Source organism: Salmo salar, chromosome ssa14, assembly GCF_905237065.1.
Source record: "Salmo salar chromosome ssa14, Ssal_v3.1, whole genome shotgun sequence".
In the NCBI taxonomy this organism is placed as follows: Eukaryota; Metazoa; Chordata; class Actinopteri; order Salmoniformes; family Salmonidae; genus Salmo; species Salmo salar.
Genome location: NC_059455.1, coordinates 83,555,612 through 83,575,938, shown reverse-complemented (window position 1 = coordinate 83,575,938; position 20,327 = coordinate 83,555,612). Strand labels below are relative to the sequence as shown.

The window sequence follows — 20,327 nt, the reverse complement described above, 5'->3', positions numbered from 1 at the left end:
AAAATATATTTGTGAACAACGCAAAACCCCTAACAATGCATGCAGAGTATAATTAGGAATGTGCCAGCTAGTTAACAAAATCCAGAAAAGAGTAGTTCAATTCTACAACCACCTAAAAGGAAGCAATGCCCACACATTCCACCACAAAGCCCTCACCTACAGAGAGATGAACCAAGAGAAGAGTCCCTTCAGCCAGCTGGTTCTGGGGCTCTGTTCACAAATACAAACAGACCCCACAGAGCCCCAGGTCAGAAACACATTTAGACCCAACCAAATTATGAGAAAACAAAAAGATAACTATTTGACATACTGGAAAGAACTGTGACTGACCCCAAATTAAGAAAATCCTTGACTGTACAGACTCAGTGAGCATAGCCTTGCTATTGAGAGAGGCCGCCATAGGCAAACCTGGGTCTCGAGAGACCACTGCCCACAAAATGAGTTGGAAACTGAGAACATTTCCCACAGATCACAAACAATTTGAAAACAAATCAAACATTGATAAACTCCATATCTGTGCAATCACTGCAGCAACATGTATGGCACATTGCCATGACAAAAGGCCAACCAGTAGAGCACAAACTACATTGTAAATACAACCTATATTTATCTAGTTATTTTACCTTTCATACATCAACTATTTGCACATTGTTACAACACTGTACATAGCCAATAATATTACATTTGAAATGTGTATATTATTTTAAAACTTTTGTGAGTGTAATGTTTACTGTTAATTTCCATTGTTTATTTCCCTTTTGTTTATTGTCTATTTCACTTGCTTTGGCAATGTAAACATATGTTTATCATGCCAATAAAGCCCTTTGAATTGAATTGAGTGGGAGGCCTCAGCCCCTGTGTTGCATAAATGCTCATTGCTGTTTACTGTAAGGGCCAGGGCTGAAGACATACAGTACATGGAAATAACAGGGCAGGTATCATGACATTTTAAGTATTTCCAAAAGAAACATTGGTGATCATTCTGGTATAGTTTGTAGTTTTACTCACATTCACATGACTGGCTCAGACACCTCAGACATGATTGGTTAGTTCAGCCCTAAGCTGCTGCAGTAGGGCTCCCCCATGATGTGGCAATCTACTGTCACTGCCACCTTATTCAGTAGGTGAGTGATTACTCTACTGTAGTAGACAGAGAGGTCCCCTACCATGACTCTACTGTAGTAGACAGAGAAGTCCCCTACCATGACTCTACTGTAGTAGACAGAGAAGTCCCCTACCATGACTACTGTAGTAGACAGAGAAGTCCCCTACCATGACTATACTGTAGTAGACAGAGAAGTCCCCTACCATGACTATACTGTAGTAGACAGAGAAGTCCCCTACCATGACTCTACTGTAGTAGACAGAGAAGTCCCCTACCATGACTCTACTGTAGTAGACAGAGAGGTCCCCTACCATGACTCTACTGTAGTAGACAGAGAGGTCCCCTACCATGACTCTACTGTAGTAGACAGAGAAGTCCCCTACCATGACTCTACTGTAGTAGACAGAGAAGTCCCCTACCATGACTCTACTGTAGTAGACAGAGAAGTCCCCTACCATGACTCTACTGTAGTAGACAGAGAGGTCCCCTACCATGACTCTACTGTAGTAGACAGAGAAGTCCCCTACCATGACTCTACTATAGTAGACAGAGAAGTCCCCTACCATGACTCTACTGTAGTAGACAGAGAGGTCCCCTACCATGACTCTACTGTAGTAGACAGAGAGGTCCCCTACCATGACTCTACTGTAGTAGACAGAGAGGTCCCCTACCATGACTCTACTGTAGTAGACAGAGAGGTCCCCTACCATGACTCTACTGTAGTAGACAGAGAAGTCCCCTACCATGACTCTACTGTAGTAGACAGAGAAGTCCCCTACCATGACTCTACTGTAGTAGACAGAGAGGTCCCCTACCATGACTCTACTGTAGTAGACAGAGAGGTCCCCTACCATGACTCTACTGTAGTAGACAGAGAAGTCCCCAGTCTCTCTCTGTTGTCCTCCACTACCAGCACTTGTAAGACTCACTCCCTTCATCAAAGTTTTTCCCCCAAATACTTCCATCTCTTACTCATAGCTTTTTGAAGGAAAAAACTGTTTCACGTACTGATAAGCATAAGTACTATTTGTCTCAGGAATTTTAAGCAAATATCAGGCAAGTCTGTATCTGCGTGGTTTAGATTGGATAGTAATTATTCACCGAGCTGTGAATGACACAGAGGGCTGTGTTGACATTCCGCTAATCTAAAGGCTGGACATGTTATGTTAATGTAGCCAACGCAGGAGAAGATCACTTCCCTGTTTACTTTCTCACAGTGGACTGGCACATTGATAAACCTCTCGAAGACATAACCTCACACACACGTGTGTGTGCATCCACACACATAGATTTCACTTACAGACACACGTGCACCTGAACACAAATGCACTCCCTCCCAAACTCCCTCACATACAGTACACACACACCACACACACACACACACACACAGACAGGCACACGTATGTGCATGCACACACATTCCAGAGGTTGTATGGAATGTGGGACAGAATGGTTGGCACAAGGGGAGCGTGACTCAGCTGCCGGTCCCAGCCCTATCCCCCTTATCACCTCTAGGTTGGGTGTGTGTGTGTGTGTGTGTGTGTGTGTGTGTGTGTGTGTGTGTGTGTGTGTGTGTGTGTGTGTGTGTGTGTGTGTGTCAGTGTCAACCCTGTGTGAAGCCAGTCATCCATTCAAACCACTCCTGGTTTAAAAATGGATCTCTTGGAAATTGTACTTGTTTTGGCATGATGCCGTTGTTATAGGTGATGTTTTCCATCTAAAGGCAGAGAACTGGTTTGGTCTGATCTCTATGGTTCAACCCTCAGACTCTCAACATGCCCTTACAGCAACCAGTATAAAGGGATGCCAGTGAAGTGAGCCATTGATAGAAATGTGGTTAGAGGGGGTGTATTGGTTAGGATGGCATCTACTTGGTGAAATAGGGCATAGATCAGTTCCCACACTGTTGCTGTTAGGTTTGTATAGCGTGCTATGGAGCACCCTTAACCCGTCAAAGTATGTGACAACATAATTCCTGTCACTGTAAAATGTGCAAACTACCATCAAACTACCTGTGTCTAATCTTCAAAGTCTTAGCATGTAGGGAAAGTGTGGGGGTTTAGCTATTTGGGGAAAGTGTGGGGGTTTAGCTATGTAGGGAAAGTGTGGGGGTTCAGCTATGTAGGGGAAGTGTGGGGGTTCAGTTATGCAAAGAAAAGATTACGGCAGATGTTAGATGCATTGACATCTGGTGGTGACTGTTACTTTATATATCTCCCAGCTAGTCTCTGTTAGAATAATCCAATAGTTCTTTCACACAGGATTTGCACTGCTCACCCACTCCCAATGCTGCACAGGCACACACACAGACACACACACACACACACACACACACACACACACACACACACACACACACACACACACACACACACACACACACGCACACACACACACAGGCCCACAGAGAGCTAAGGCACACACACGAGGGTTAAATCTATGTTTTTCTACCCGTTGGCTGGTTGGTTGGTTGGGAGCAGTGGTTGGCTGGGGTTTGAGTTGAGACATGAATGAACTGATGATGACTGCTGGAATTGCTGTGGGTGCCGGGGGAAGCATACCCAAAGCCACAGGAACCACCAGCAGGCCTGCTCCTTCCCTCCATCCCTAGCCCCTCCACCTCCTCCCTCTCTCCCTCCCATGAGTGTGCCTTTCTCCCATGTCTGCTGAAACAGTCCTCAGTACTCTCTGGTCTGACCAGAACCAGGAAAGCCACCTCTTTACAGTAGAACAGAGTGAGGGTTGGACTGGTTATGTCAGTTAAGGATGATGCTGGCCTGCGTCTGCCAAAATGAGATGTCATTTTGTGTTGAGAAGATGAAGAGTCAGCATTAAGGCTACCTGCATCACCGCCACAGATCTCATTGATTTATGAAGGACAAATGAAAGCTCATTTATCTGATTCATTGAAGGTGTATAACACAGTTTGATAGTGCAACTCTACACCAATCAGCTTCAGTTATATTGACATGTGCTCTTCCTCTCCCCAGACCTTTGTTTAGAGGAAGCTCAGATGTTGATCAGCTGGGCAAGATTTTTGAGTAAGTACCATGTTCAACATCATGCTATAAATCATATTTACAGTTTTAACAATCAATGAGGCTTGTGATTCTGATAATCATGATAATGATGACGATGCAAATAGTGGTGAAGATGATGATGATGATGATGATGATCCCTCAGTGTGGTCGGGGTTCCCTCGGTGGAGGACTGGCCCCAGGAAGTTGCCTTACCACAGAGTGCCTTCTCTCCACGACCCCCTCAGCCTATCGGAAACCTCATCCCTGACATGGACGAGCTGGGGAAGTCCCTAATACTGGTGAGTATTAGACACACACACCACACTCTAAATATAGTACGTACTGTTTCAAATTGATTTGTCCAATAGGAATGAAACTCACACTTTTCTTTTTGTTGAGGAAAATGTTATCATTATAATATTTGTCTTTCTCTTTTCTTTCTCTCTACAGCAATTCCTGGCATTCAATCCCGCCAAAAGGATATCAGCGTTTGCTGCTCTGACCCACCCCTACTTCCAGAGTGTGGATAGTGACAGTAAGAGTGTGTACGCTCAGCCCATTGCCAGCAACAAGCCCACCATGGAGGAGAGCGCTGCCTGACAGCCCCCCAGCCCAGGACGAGAGAGAGAGAGCGAGAGAGATGGACACAAAGACAGAGAAAGAAAGCAACAGACAGACATTTGATTCTAAAATGCAACAGTGCTGTCTTCCACAATGTACTGATTTGAATGCTGCTTTTTAGGATAATTTTTTTTAAATAAAAAAATGTAAACAATGCAAGGACCCCTAAAGCTGAGATGTACTGCCACCAGGGGAGAACCTCTGGATGTCCAGGAGCTGCTGCCTCTTGTCTCTTCTGCCTTAGCCTGAGAAGAGGCTCCTCGGTGAGGGAACACAAAGCACCAAGGGTAGGTCGGCATGGATCTCACCTGGAGCTCATCTCCACGACTGAACTGAGAGAGAGGATACACACACATATGTTTATCCCATGCAGGAGGACCTCACACTGCCTAGCGCTGCTTATGGTCCAAACATACATTTGTGTTTTTATATCACTGCCATCTACAGGTAGTCCTGTGTTACTGCAGGCTGGAGCAGGATTTTGATGGGCTTCAGCTTTAAAGACTTTGACTGGTGTGAACGAAGCACCACGGAACAACTGAAAATTGATCATTTTGAGTTCTTCTTATGGCATCTGTACTTCAGTGTCATAAAATGAGATGAAAGCTGATGGACACCATTCAAGAGCCTATGTGTTACTCTTTCTGATGACCTGATCAATCAATCAAATGTATTTCTAAAGCCCTTTTTACATCAGCTGATGTCACAAAGTGCTATACAGAAACACAGCCTAAAACCCCAAACAGCAAGCAATGCAGATGTAGAAGCACGGTGGCTAGGAAAAACTCCCTAGAAAGGCAGGAACCTAGGAAGAAACCTAGAGAGGAACTGAGGGGTGGCCAGTCCTCTTCTGGCTGTGCCGGGTGGAGGTTATAAGAGTACATGACCATTTAAGGCCAGATTGTTCTTCAAGATGTACAAACATTCATAGATGACCAGCAGGGTCAAATGATAATCACTGGTTGTAGAGGGTGCAACAGGTCAGCACCTCAGGAATAAATGTCAGTTGGCTTTTCATAGCCGATCATTCAGAGGTTGAGACAGGAGGTGCGGTAGAGAGAGAGAGTCGAAAACAGCAGGTCTGGGACAAGGTAGCACGTCCGGTGAACAGGTCAGGGTTCCCTAGTCGCAGGCAGAGGAGTTGAAACTGGAGCAGCAGCACGACCAGGTGGACTGGGGACACCAAGGAGTCATCAGGCCAGATTGCCTTGAGGCATGATCCAAGGGATCAGGTCCTCCAGGAGGGGAGGGAGAGAGAAAGAATTAGAGGGCGCATACTTAAATTCACACAGGACACCTAATAAGACCGGATAATAACACAAAATAGGACAGACTGACCCTTGCCCCTGGGACATAGACTATTGCAGCATAAATACTGGAGGCTGAAGGGGGGGGACAGGTCCAAACAGGCAGGATATAACCCCACCCATTTTGCCAAAGCACAGCCCCCAAACTACTAGAGCGATATCAACAGACCACCAATTTACTACCCTGAGACAAGGCTGAGTATAGCCCACGAAGATCTCCTCCACCTCACGAGCCCGAGGGGGTGCAAAACCGGACAGGAAGATCACGTCAGTGACTCAACCCACTCAAATGACGCACCCCTCCTAGGGACGGCATGGAAGAGCACTAGTAAGCCAGTGACTCAGACCCCGTAATAGGTTCAGAGGCAGAGAATCCCAGTGGAGAGAGGGGAGCTGGCCGGGCAGAGCCAGCAAGGGCAGTTCGTCGCTCCAGTGTCTTGCTGTTCACCTGTTCACCCCTGGGTCAGACAACACTCAATCATAGGACCTACTGAAGAGATAGATGAGTCTTCAGTAAAGACAAAGGTTGAGACTGAGTCTGCTTCTCTCACATGGATAGGCAGACTATTCCCAAAAAAATGAGCTCTGTAGGAGAAAGCCCTGCCTCCAGCTATTTTCTTAGAAATTCTACGGACAATAAGGAGGCTTGTGTCTTGTGACCGTAGCGTACGTGTAGGTATGTACGGCAGGACCAAATCGGAGAGATAGGTAGGAGCAAGCCCATGTAATGCTTTATAGGTTAGCAGTAAAACCTTGAAATCAGCCCCAGCCTTCTCAGGACGCCAGTGTAGAGAGGCTAGCACTGGAGTAATATGATCAAATGTTTTGATTCTAGTCAGGATTCTAGCAGCCATGTTTAGCACTAACTGAAGTTTATTTAGTGCTTTATCCGGATAGCCGGAGAGTAGAGCCTTGCAGTAGTCTAATTTAAAATAATTTTTAGACAAATAGTTTCCGATTTTTGTAATGTTATGAAGATGGAAAAAAGCTGTCCTTGAAATATTCTTGATAAGTTTGTCAAAAGAGAGATCAGGGTCCAGAGTAACGCCGAGGGCCTTCACAGTTTTATTTGAGACGACTGTACAACTATCAAGCTTATTTGTCAGATCCAACAGCAGATCTCTTTGTTTCTTAGGACCTAGAACTAGCATCTCTGTTTTGTCCAAGTTTAAAATAATTTGCCGCCATACACTTCCTTATGTCTGAAACACAGGCTTCCAGAATAGGCAATTTTGGGGCTCCACCATGTTTCAAACAGAACCTTGAGGAATGCCGAAACGTACAATTGATTTGTCAGAGGACAAACCATCCACAGAGACAAACTTTTTTTAATTTTATTTAACCTTTATTTAACCAGGAAGGGCTCATTGAGATTTAAAATCTCTTTTTCAAGAGCGTCCTGGCCAAGATAGGCAGCGCCAAGTCATTACAAAACTTACAGACAAACAACATGAAAAACTACAAGTAATCTAGTAAAAACCATAGAATTCACAAGAGTATAACAAAATCAAAAATAGCTAATTAAAAACATTGACAGGTCAGGGAATCAGACTCAAGATCGTTCATCAGTGATTTAAAAATACCAATTGGGACAAGTTCTTCCAGTTTAAAAGTATTTTGTAAGGCGTTCCAAGACGATGGCGCAGAGTACATAAAAGCCCTTTTACCAAATTCAGTTCGGACATTTGGAACAGTTTGCAGGATAAAGTCCAGTGAACGAAGAGAGTACCCACCACATTTCTGAACAATAAAAATGCCCAAATAAAAAGGTAGTAAACCCAAAATGGCTTTGTAAATAAAAGTATACCAGTGACTGAGCCTACGAGTGACTAGAGAACTGATATCTTTCCGACAGAAAATGACCTGATGACCTGATGCACAGAGCATAGTGGAGTGACTATATGTTGAGTAAGAATAAGGTCGATGTACGCACCATTGTTGACAGTCGATTTCTTATTTTCTATTTTGTATTCATTTTATTGGACTTTAAATAATGTGTGTGGATTGAAATTAAAAATGATATTGCAAAGTTCCCCGGTAGAAAATAAATTACAAGACTAGGTCAAATCCAAAGGAGGAAAGGTTTGACAATGTGAGGCATGTAGAATGGATCGGGTATTGGTCTGGTATAGGCTAGTGCTAGAGACTGCACTTATCCTGGCAGTAGTGGTGTGACTTGCATATCCAGCACACTGGCATGTGTAGCAGGGTAGCAGTAGTATAGGTGTTGGTCAGTGAAATGTTGTTAGTTGTGAGATTTTGTATTGAGAAAAGGGAGGTTGATACATCGGATTCAGAGGATGATGAACATTGTACCTTCTTCATTTGGACTTAGTCTCAGAGGGTTACATAGAAACATACAGTGGTTCATGTTGAAACACACAGCTGTTCTGTGTTAAGAATGGTTGTTTTAACAATGATGCTCACCTTACTTATTATGCTCACGTTGAGGAGCACTCCAATGGCATATTGATTCAATATGACAAGCTAGAGTGCTTTCAGACTCGCTCCCTCCGGGGGATTGGCTGAAAACAAGTCAAGGTAAATAGTTTGTTTGTTTGTAAAACTTCTTACTGCACAGTAATACATCTAGACCATAACTTTCCCTCTGGTATATCTAGTGCTGCTAGCACACAAATACACTCAGGATCCTTTTAGAAATCAAATCAGAAATCATTCTGACACACTTTGCACATTCATGATTAGACTGCATCAACTGTTTCAGTGGCTGATAATAATATATAACTATACTCATATTACAGAATTCATGACTGTGTGAATCAAACTGCACGTCTGCTATGATATGTTTGATATCCTACGTGTTTTCAGTGTCAGGGCACACTTGGTTTAATCACATGAAATCCATTTGGACTGAGCTCTCATCTCCATGTAGCAGCAGATGTGTTTGTACTCATCTCTGTCCTGTCAGGTTCATGTCTCTGATGGATACATTGCAGACTTCATGTTACAACTCTCTAGAAATAGGGATTGTCAAGCTTTCTTGGTATCGGTCAGTTCAACGTCAACTGCCCTACTAACAAGTACCCACTGGGCACAGACATCAGTTCGACGTCTAGTTTTGATTTACATTTGGTTGAGTTGTCAATTCAGTGTGAAATCAACAAAAAATGTCATTGGATTTAGGTTAAACGTTGGGTGAAAAAAATACGAAATGCCCTATTATTGATTACTTTTTGCAAATCCAATTATTTTCCCACGTTGATTCAACGTTTTTGCCTAGAGGGTAGACTATCATCATTTTAGTCTATATTCACTTGAAACTATCACTGTGTTATTTTATTTAAGAGGTTTATTGGTCATTTGTAAACCTAAAACACAGGACAAGAATACTTTTGTCTATGTAATAGAAAATAATAAAGTTATACTTTTTTACAGCCACCTATATGGGGTCTGCCATACATTTCCTACGATTACACAAATGCACCTACAGTATGATAGCTTTGTATTGCAAATACCCTTTAGCTAATGAACAGTACTGAAAAATGTAGTATTTTAGCAGATTTAGCTCCAAGGATGAAAGTAAAGGCCACAAATGTATTTGAAATGCCCACTTATGACATGGTAACTTAATTTACAATGATGATATGGAGGTAATGGGCATTATGTTTACATGAATAAATGCCATCAGTGGTGATTGCTTCATGTTGCACCATTTGAATAAAAAATCTGCTTTGTATATGCGAGCGTTCTTGTTTGGGATTCATTCAAATAATTAACAAATGTATAATGTGCTTAATATTGAATTGGGTTGCGTTAGGCTGTGGATATTTAGTTGTTGTATTTGTTGTGGTATTTCAATGTTGTTAACATGTGAAGCTGCAAAAAATGCTGGGGGAAAAAAATGTGTAAACATCACAATATACACTGAGTGTACAGAACATTAAGAACACCTTCCTAATAATGAGCCCTCAGAACAGCCTCAATTCATCAGGGCATGGACTCTACAAGGTGTCGAAAGCATTCCACATGGATGCTGGCCCATGATAACTCCAATGCTTCCCACAGTTGTGTCAAATTGTCTGGATGTCCTTTGGGTGGTGGACCATTCTTAATACATACAGGAAACTGTTGAGTGTGAAAAACTGTTGTGCTGCAGTTCTTGACACAAACCAGTGTGTCTGGCACCTGCTACCATACCCTGTTCAAAGGAACTTAAATCTGTTGTCTTGCCCTTTCACCCTCTGAATGGCACACATTCACAATCCATGTCTCAATTGTCTCAAGGCTTAAAAATCCTTGTTTCACCTGGATTCACCTGGCCAATCTATGTCATGTTTAGTACACTCAGTATATTTTATTATAAACAATCTGTAAAGAATGTGTATCTTTCTATTTGACAAAAGAGCATCATATAACAGAAATGACAGAATATCATGACATAGCAGAATTGACAGAATATCATGACATAGCAGAATTGACAGAAGAGCATGACATAGAAATATTGACAGAAGATCATGACATAGCAGAAGTGACAGAAGATCATGACATAGCAGAATTGACAGAAGGTCATGACATAGCAGAATTGACAGAAGAATATGACATAGCAGAAGTGACAGAAGATCAGGACATAGCAGAATTGACAGAAGGTCATGACATAGCAGAATTGACAGAAGAGCATGACATAGCAGAATTGACAGAAGATCATGACATAGCAGAAGTGACAGAAGATCATAACATAGCAGAATTGACAGAAGATCATGACATAGCAGAAGTGACAGAAGATCATGACATAGCAGAATTGACAGAAGGTCATGACATAGCAGAATTGACAGAAGAACATGACATAGCAGAAGTGACAGAAGATCATGACATAGCAGAAGTGACAGAAGATCATAACATAGCAGAATTGACAGAAGATCATGACATAGCAGAAGTGACAGAAGATCATGACATAGCAGAAGTGACAGAAGATCATGACATAGCAGAAGTGACAGAAGATCATGACATAGCAGAAGTGACAGAAGATCATGACATAGCAGAATTGACAGAAGATCATAACATAGCAGAAGTGACAGAAGATCATAACATAGCAGAAGTGACAGAAGATCATGACATAGCAGAATTGACAGAAAATCATGACATAGCAGAAGTGACAGAAGATCATGACATAGCAGAAGTGACAGAAGATCATGACATAGCAGAAGTGACAGAAGATCATGACATAGCAGAAGTGACAGAAAATCATGATTCCCTTTTCTTTTTGCAACAACACATTTAACATTCCACGCGAATCTCTTCTATACTGCATATCAAAACAACAATGGATTACATAGTATTACATAACAAATATTGATCATTCCTATACATTTTAATTTACTTCTCTCACTACTGCTTATCTAAACAATGCAGAATTAGCACCATACAGTCATACAAGTCTTATTTTGAAATAGACCCAATATATTATGTTTGAGATTTGTTATTATAACTTATGTCCTTAAACAGAGGCGGAGACCCTAATGGAACCCTATTCCCTTGGGCCCTGGCCAAAGGTAGTGCACAATCTAGGGAATAGGTTGCCATTTGGGCACATCCAGCGAGGCCAAACAGATAACAAGCTGATACCCACCCGCCCAATGCAATACAGATCACCTTGCCTACATTAAGCATAGAAGCCCAACCAGTTGATATTGTGGTGTCTTCTGTACTTTAGCTACAGGTGTACAATATTAATGATCGTAGTAGAAGGACTTGCTCAATGACTCGGCAATGAAGCCCCAAATTATTTAGGCATTAGTGGTTTTTACTTGTACATAAGGTCTTATTTGTGCAGTTTACTTGTTTAGTATTTTTCTATTATTTGTAGTGTTCTTTTTTTAAATGATGTTTCATGTACAGTACAGTGATGATGTGTTTTTCATGTGAAGAAGTTACTGATTTTGGGGGAGTTATGCTATTTAACTAATTAAAGGTCTTGCTATATAACATCATGTCTAGTCTAGGTCCATTATGTAGCCTGGCCTTATGTTTGTTCAGCACCATATTTAAAATGAAATGCATTTTATATGTTGTGATTCAAAGCTGTTCTGAAGCAGGTTGTTGATGCCAGAATCCACATTTTTACAATGCCCTTTTTTGCTAATATTGTAGTTTTGCCAAGAAACCGGATTTTAGGAAACACAGAGTATCAAATAGGAACATAGTTTGCTACTTATTTTTATTTCAATTGTATTTATCCATTTTGGTTTTCTCTAAACTGGTTTTGCTGCTATGCAGTAATGCTCTCAAAACGTATTTTAACAACATATTATGACCCACCATAAGGTTATCTAAGTGTATGTAGCAGCTTAACGTTTCTGATATTGTCTTCACAACTGCTTGTTGTTATTTTAGTCAAATAAATGTTTAGTGTGTTAATTGTGTTTCCACTGGCATTATTGTGTATTATCTTACTAACGCAATTCCTGTCATTTTATAAAGGTAATTATAAACCAGGTCATTCGAGCCCTGGATGCTAATTGGCTGAAAGCCGTGGTATATAAGACTTTATAAACCAGGTAGTTTGGCTCCTGGATGCTGATTGGCTGAAAGCTGTGGTAAATGAGACTATACCACGGGTATGACACAATATTACTTGTTTACTGTTCCAATTAAGTTGGTAACTTGTTTATAATAGCAATAAGGCACCTCAGGGGTTTGTGGTATATGGCCAATATACCACGGCTATACAACTCCGCGTTGCATCGTGCCTAAGAACAGCTCTTAGCTGTGGTATACTGGCCATATAACTCACTCCCTAGGCCTTATTGCTTAAATCTACCTGTGTTTTTAATCTCTAGCTCAGGTGAAATCCCCACCTGCTTCAAGATGTCCACTATCATCCCCATGCCCAAGAAAGGGAAAATAACTGAAATTAGTGCTACTAGTAGCACTAACTTCCGTCATCATGAAGTGCTTCGAGAGGCTAGCCAAAGACTACATCACCACCTCCCTCCCTGACACACTCGACCCTCTCCAATTTGCCTACCTCCCTGAAAGATCCAGGGACGACGCAATCGTCATTGCACTGCACACTGCCTTCACCCACCTGGACAAAAGGAATGCATATGTGAGGATACTGTTCATCGACTACAGCTCAGCCTATCAATACCATAGTGCCGACTTAGCTCACCACAAAACTTACGGCCCTGGGACTGATCTCCTCCCTATGCAAACTGGGTCCTGGTCTTCCTGATGGGTATTCTCACCCCCCTCCTGTATTCCATGTATACCCACGACTGTGTGGTCTCACACAACTCCAACTCCATCATAAAGTTTGCTGACGACACGACAGTATTAGGCCTGATTACCAACAACAATGAGGCGGCCTACAGGGAGGAGGTAGGCACTCGGCGTGGTGCCAGGTAAACAACCTCAACGTCAGCTAAACAAAGGAGCTGATTGTGGACTTCAGGAGGTACCAGACTGGGCATGCGCCCATCCTCATCAACTGGGCCACCATGGAGACGGTCAAAAAGTTCAAGTTCCTCTGCGTACACAACTCCAAGGAGCTGAAATGGTCAAACCCCATGGACACTGTGGTGAAGGCACAATAGCGACTCTTCAAAGTCAGGATTCTGAAGAACTTCAGTCGGTCCCCGAGGGCATTCAGTGTTCTACAGGAGCACCATCAAGAAAATACTGTCGGTTTGCATCACAGCCAGGTACGGCAACTCCCCCGCCATAGACCACAAGGTGCTACAGAGGGTGGTACGCTCAGCTGAACGCACCACTGGGTGCACAGTGCCTGACCTTCAGGACACCTACAACACCAGGTGTCACAGACCACAAGGTGCTACAGAGGGTGGTACGCTCAGCTGAACGCACCACTGGGTGCACACTGCCTGACCTTCAGGACACCTACAACACCAGGTGTCACAGAAAGGCCAAGAAGATCATCAGGGACCCCAGTCACCTGTGCCATGACCGGTTCTCTCCGTTTCCATCACTCAGACATGGGCATTATAGGAGCATCATGGCAAAAACTGTAAAACTGGCCAATAGCTTCTACCCACAGACCATCATCACTAGTCAGCTACCTGTCCCCCCTCCCCCCTCTATTATATTTGTACTGTTTTATTTCACATTGTACTGCATTGTTGGAGCTCGGAGCTCAATAATTTCACTGTACCCTGTCATTACATACATCTGCAACCCTGTACGTGGTCTCTCTAATCCAATCTAATATGTGTATTTACCGCTAGGTGGCAGTCATCACAGGTCTGTATGTCCGTCGTCGTCAGAGAATCTAGCTACGTAGCTGGAGAAGCTCGCTTGTTGTGGTGGCTAACGACGGGAAGCATGCTACGGTTCTCAATTTAGTGATATTCGCCCAATACTAGGCGAAATCTGCAGAAATGGGGAAAAGGGACAATAGAGTGGTAAGCCACGTGTTTAATGATTACAGGCATGTAGATATTTAGCTTTTTACGATAAATTGTAACGTTATGCATGAAAACAAACAAACGTGTTGGCTATAGCTAACTGGCACTGAACGCATGGGCCTGTAACGTTAGGTTTGTTAACTAGGCCCTATAAGTTAGCTAGCTAACAGTAGTTTACGTTAGTGTGCAGACAAGTCGAATCCCATTAAAACTAGCTATATCAAAGGTGCGGAAATTTGAGTTGTTTTAACATACGATATATATATCGAACGAATATAGCTAGGTAGGCAAACTAACCTGGCAGATACCGAAGAACAAGTTAACGTTAGCAGGTCGCATGAAGGACCGCTAAACGGAGCCACGCCTGAACTAACGTAGCTAACTATTTAGTTCGACATATCTAGTTATGTTATTAATTAGTGTATAATAATATAGCGAACTAGCGAGCACATCCTGTGCCTGTTCTGCCAACATAATCCAAAGCGCGCAGTCGGAAAAAAACAACTAACTAGCTATTGCTGTAACTACGCCTGCCAACTAGGCTCGAGTTCATCACCCGAATTGGCCGGACTGGCTGTCTACGTTGTTTCTATGTTATGCATGTATTAACATTACCATTGTATGGAAAGGCCATAGAGTTGGTATTGACAGTCAAGTCAAAATTACTGATCCAACCTAGCCAGGTCAAAATATTGTGTTATTATGCTTCCAATCCTGTCTAGACTAGTGTTTCTTGTCTACGGTAGCCAGATGTCATCATTGAGATGTCTGACTGTCTTCCTTGTTTGTTTTCAGTCATATGTGAACCCCATAGCTGCATCACGAGCCAAGGGACCTGCACCCAATGCAGGACCGTCTATCCAGGATTACCTGAGCAGACCACGGCCAACATGGTAAGCATAAGATAACACACCTAAGGACCCAGGATTTGTGCCTGAAAGGGCTCCAGGTTGTATAACTGGCGAGATGGACATACCCTAATTGATGCTACTGAATAATGTCAACGGGCAACATGGTGGATCCTATGTGTGTACATCGGGGTGGTAAGGCGTTGCTGTCTTATAGTAATAGGCTACACGCTATGAAATGCTGCCAGCAAGTCACAATAAAATGTTGCTATACCCTTGAATGTTTGGACCTAGGCTTACATCACCATCAGTTGTGATCCATTAATTTTCATTGAGTGATGATGGTTTTTGTTCATCAGGGAAGAGGTGAAAGAGATCATAGAGAGGAAGAAGAAAGGCTCCAGAGCTCTGGCGGACTTTGAGGATCAAATGAACGAGGTATTGTTCAAATGTCAACAATTGTACTTTATTGACCGGTCGTTATTATACCACAAATCCAGTGTTTTATTTTTTTCTTACATTCAAATATCACAATTTGCTTTGTATAGAATTGGAAGAAAGAGCTGGCGAAGAACAGAGAGAAGTTACTAGGTGGCGTTGACAAGGAGAAAGAGGAGAAGGAGAAGAAAGAGAAGGAGAAGAAAGAGAAGAAGGAGAAGAAAGAGGTATGCTTCCAGTTCTATCCATGTCTAACATTCTAATACAAACATTTGTTTTAAAGTATCCACCTCTCACACCAGATCTCTGTTTTGTGTTTAGAAAAAGAAGAAAGAGAAGGGAAAGAAAGAAAAGGGAAAGAAATCCAACAGGGTGAGGAAAGCGGTCTCCAATGTGTTGTTGAAGACTGTTGGTATGCATTTTGCGGTAGTGGTTTCTGTCATCTAAAGTGTACGCTTTTCACAAAGGTATCTTTGTCAGTTGCTGTCTTCAAATCTAATGAGCTCTGCTTTCATTGTGTTTGGTCAAGCATTCCTCTCCCTCCTCCTCCTCATCGAGTTCTGATTCCTCTAGCAGCTCCTCCTCAGACTCTGAAGATGAGGTATGTACCAGAGTATTTGGTGACAAGTCTGTGTCAGCTTGCCATACTGTTTCCCAGCCACCCTATTGGCACCATAGAAATCTTATAAATTAGAAGTAATTGTATTTCTAAGGTAGACATGAAGAGCTGTGTGAAGTATTGTGAATACATATTGTCAACACATTTATACTGTTGATATTTTGTTTGGGTATTGGCTTCTAACCCCTTTATGAATATTGAGAAAGTAATGGATCGTATTCAATGCGTTTCCAGTTAAATATTGTCCTACTATTTCAAAGAGGGTAAATATGATAGATTGAAACTGAGTTTTTATCTGATGTCTGTTTGGTCAGAATGAAAAGAAGAGTGTCAAAAAGAAACGGAAAAAGAAGCGGTCCTCCTCGAAGAAAGCATCAGAAGACTCAACTGTAGAATCGGAGCCCGACAGCAAGGTTAGTTTGATGTGGAGAGTATTCAACCTATTTCCTTACATAATGAAATGTCATTTTAATTGAAGACATTTCTGCACTCTTAATCTCTTTTGGTCACGTCCACCTGGATACCTCTGGTCTAGATCTTGTGTTCTGGTTGATGCACTATTTCATCTTCTTAACATCCCTCTTTTTATGTTGGTCCTCACTGTCATTGTGCTTCTCTGTTCAGCCATTGTTTGATTTCTGTTCATTCATTTCAAAGTTGAACTTTTTTTGTTACGTGAGTACTTCATTATATCTTCATGTTTTGTATGCAAAAAAAGGGCTCCTTCCCTCTCATTCTGTTTCTCTCCAAGAAGACGAAGATGGAGATGGAGATGAAGAAGAAAGAAAAGGTAATTTAAGGACATTCGTGTGGCTGTTAGTCCTATTTTGTGAATTGCTGCCTGAAGAAGTTTTTGAACATGCTGGGCTACAGTGAACTGAGGGCTGTAAATGTTTAACCTTCAGGATGAAAAGAGCCGCAAGAAGAAGAGGAAAGCCGAGCAAAGTCATAAAGACTCATCCTCGGAGTCGTCGGCTGACTCAGAAGTGGAGGAGGGTGTAAGTACATTCACCGTTGTCGCCACTATATTCATTTGCCATGTTTTATGACTGAAAATAATGTGTTACGTATTGACTTAGATGACCACTTATGGGATGTATTTTTGTTCCTCGTTGGAGGGCATAGGTCATCTGCAGTTTAAGTATTATATGGAGGGAACTTTTTTTGCATTCTGTATCATTGTGAAATACTGCACTTTTTGATTGGACGTTAGGAAACTGTCAACGGACTTTCCCCATACATTGTGGTTGGTTAATTTTTGCAATGTCCCTGTAGGGTGAACCCAAGAAGAGAAAGAGAAGTAATGAGGAGAAAGAAAAAATAGCAGCAGTAAGTGGTTGTCAGATAAGCATACACTAACCACAGGATGAAAACGGCCACTCCCGTATGTCAGATTTAGTGACTAGTGACCAAAATACACTATATTTACAAAGCTATGTGGACACCCCTTTAAATTAGTGGATTAGTCTATTTCAACCACATCGTTGCTGACCGGTGTGTAAAATTGAGCACACCGCCATGCAATCTCCATAGACAAACATTGGCAGTAGACTGGCCCATACTGAAGAGCTCAGTGACTTTCAACATGGCACCGTCATAGAATGCCACCTTTCCAACAAGTCAGTTTGTAAAAATTCTGCCCTGCTAGAGCTGCCCCGGTCAACAACTGTTCAGCCAAGGGAGTGGTAGGCCACACAATCGTCTGTCCTCGATTTCCATGGCTGAGCAGCTGCACACAAGCCTAAGATCAGCATGCGCAGTGCCATGCGTTGGCTGGAGTGGTGTAAAGCTCGCCAGCATTGAACTCTGGAGCAGTGGAAACGTGTTCTCTGGAGGGATGAATCACACCTCACCATCTGGCAGTCCGGCGGACGAATATGGGTTTGGTGGATGCCAGGAGAACGCTACCTGCCCCAATGCATAGTGCCAACTGTAAAGTTTGGTGGAGGATGAATAATGGTCTGAGGCTGTTTTTTATGGTTTGGGCTATACCCCTTAGTTCCAGTGAAGAGAAATCATAACGCTACAGCATACAATTACATTCTAGACGATTCTGTGCTTCCAACTTTGAAGCAACAGGAAAGGTCCTTCCCCAAACTGTTTCAGCATGACAATGCCCCGTGCGCAAAGTGAGGTCCATACAGAAATGGTTTGTCGAGATCGGTGTGGAAGAACTTGACTGGCCTGCACAGAGTCCTGACCTCAACCCCATCAAACACTTTTGGGATTAATTGGAACACTGACTGCAAGCCAGGCCTAATCACCCAAAATCATTACCCGACCTCACGAATGCTCTTGTTGCTGAATGGCAGCAAGGGTCTGCAGCAATGTTCTAACATCTAGTGGAAAGCCTTCCCAGAAGATTGGATGCTGTTATGGCAGCAAAGTGGGGACCTACTCTATATTAATGCACATGATTTTGGAATGAGATGTTTGATGAGCTGGTGTCCACATACTTTTGGTCATGTAGTGTATGTTAGCAAATGTCCAGAAAATGGCAACATGCCTCAGTCAGCAGATGGCTACATGACTAACTCTTGTGATTGTTTAAAATGTAACACATTTGTAATATAATATATCCAGATGCTTTTATCCAAGGCATCTTAGTCATGCATGCATACATTTTAAGATATGGGTGGTCCTGGGAATGGAACCCACTACCCTGGCGTTACAAGTGACGTGCTCTACCAACTGAGCCACAAAGGACCACATACAATACTGCCTAATTAATATTTTTCTGCACCGACAGATTTTATACAAAAACATAGCAGAATGGAAGTTTAACACTTACTTATCCAACTGTTGTAAATGTTAACAGGACAAATCAAAGAAGAAGAGGAAAAAGAAGCACAAGAAACATGGCAGGAAGAAGAAGAAGAAGACCTCTTCTGACGTTGAGTTAGACTAACATCTAGCGCTGTGGTTCTCTGTCCAACTGTCCACCACTAGAGAGCATCTGCCTTTCCACTACCAAAAAATCCCATCTAGGCTGCTCCCATGATGGGGGTAGTTGATGGACTAGAGGAACCGCTAGCTTCCTGCTCATGAGAGTTGAGATGGTGGGGATATGGGGTTTCTAATGTTAATTAAGGACTGGTGAACTGGGAGTTACGGGTCATCAAACCCTCTGTGACAGCTTTGCATATTTGTTTTTCTTTTGTCTGTTGCTAGTTTTTATTCGATCCAAATGAACGTCGTCAAGGACACCATAAGTCGTCGTCAAGTGTGGCCCAACTGAACTGAAACATTTGCATATGAAACGAAAATGAACTTCCATACATGGATATTGATCAGCAGTGTACATTTTTTACACCCTTGGTATGCTGCCCTGCTATGTCTATTTTACCATTCTTGGCGATCTCGTGCGTCACTAGCTACACTGAGGTCATTTTGGGACTTTGTTATGCTGGTGCCCAGTGTCATGATGCATGCATTCTGAAATGATGGTCACTTCTCTTGCCAGCCTCATATTGAAGTTGGGATTGTGAAAATACGAGTGAAATTGTCATAATCACAAGGGATAAACTGTTCAATTCTGTTAATGTAATGAATTCTACAACTGAATATCTATAAATGAATGGGTTTTAATTATTAAAGTATTGTTTATCCTTGATAATATAGTGATTATTTTTTTGTGTATGGATGAATGATTTGTATGGGATGAGTAACAAATAACATTTCTACTTGTAATATACCATCCTGGAAGCATCATGAATTACATGTACAATGTTTACAAATATTGGAGTAAAACACGCTTATATTTTGGGTTGTGGTGGGGTGTGACAGTTAAACTAAGCTCATGAGGCATTTATACGTTATATTCAACAATAAATCCGTTTTAATTCATTTATAAGTCCAAAAATTATTGTAGCAACTGCAGATTGCCCCTTTAAAGGTGAAATCTGCAGTTCGTGGGCGATCATACGCCGGCCACTTGTGTAGTGTTTTCACTTTGAACGAAAACAAGGGGGTTGAGCCCTGAGCTGCC

At 42.3% G+C, this 20,327-nt stretch overlaps 2 protein-coding genes across 3 annotated transcripts in view; both read left to right on the top strand.

Moving 5' to 3' along the window:
• The window catches only part of cdk6 (cyclin dependent kinase 6), a 166,056-nt gene extending 161,154 nt beyond the window's left edge, over positions 1-4,902 (top strand). For both annotated transcript variants that reach the window (NM_001146617.1, XM_045693645.1), the window contains 3 exons: positions 4,096-4,146; positions 4,289-4,424; positions 4,576-4,902. In NM_001146617.1, the coding sequence (NP_001140089.1) occupies positions 4,096-4,146; positions 4,289-4,424; positions 4,576-4,725 (337 nt within the window). In that variant the 3' untranslated portion in view covers positions 4,726-4,902. The remainder of the gene's footprint in view (positions 1-4,095; positions 4,147-4,288; positions 4,425-4,575) is intronic.
• Positions 4,903-14,245: 9,343 nt separating this feature from the next.
• On the top strand, positions 14,246-19,955 carry fam133b (family with sequence similarity 133 member B). The gene is made up of 11 exons (XM_014142764.2): positions 14,246-14,431; positions 15,230-15,327; positions 15,642-15,720; positions 15,831-15,947; positions 16,042-16,092; positions 16,250-16,321; positions 16,654-16,752; positions 17,058-17,129; positions 17,245-17,337; positions 17,615-17,668; positions 19,158-19,955. The coding sequence occupies exons 1-11, from the start codon at positions 14,408-14,410 to the stop codon at positions 19,245-19,247; spliced, it is 849 nt and encodes a 282-aa protein (XP_013998239.1). The 5' UTR covers positions 14,246-14,407; the 3' UTR covers positions 19,248-19,955.
• Positions 19,956-20,327: the final 372 nt, after the last annotated feature.

Coding starts and splice junctions, on each gene's coding strand:
- fam133b (XM_014142764.2), top strand. CDS start 14,408: ATGGGGAAAAGGGACAATAGAGTG. Junction 16,753..17,057: donor AATCGGAGCCCGACAGCAAG/GTTAGTTTGATG, acceptor ATGCAAAAAAAG/GGCTCCTTCCCTCTCATTCT. Junction 17,338..17,614: donor ACTCAGAAGTGGAGGAGGGT/GTAAGTACATTC, acceptor ATGTCCCTGTAG/GGTGAACCCAAGAAGAGAAA.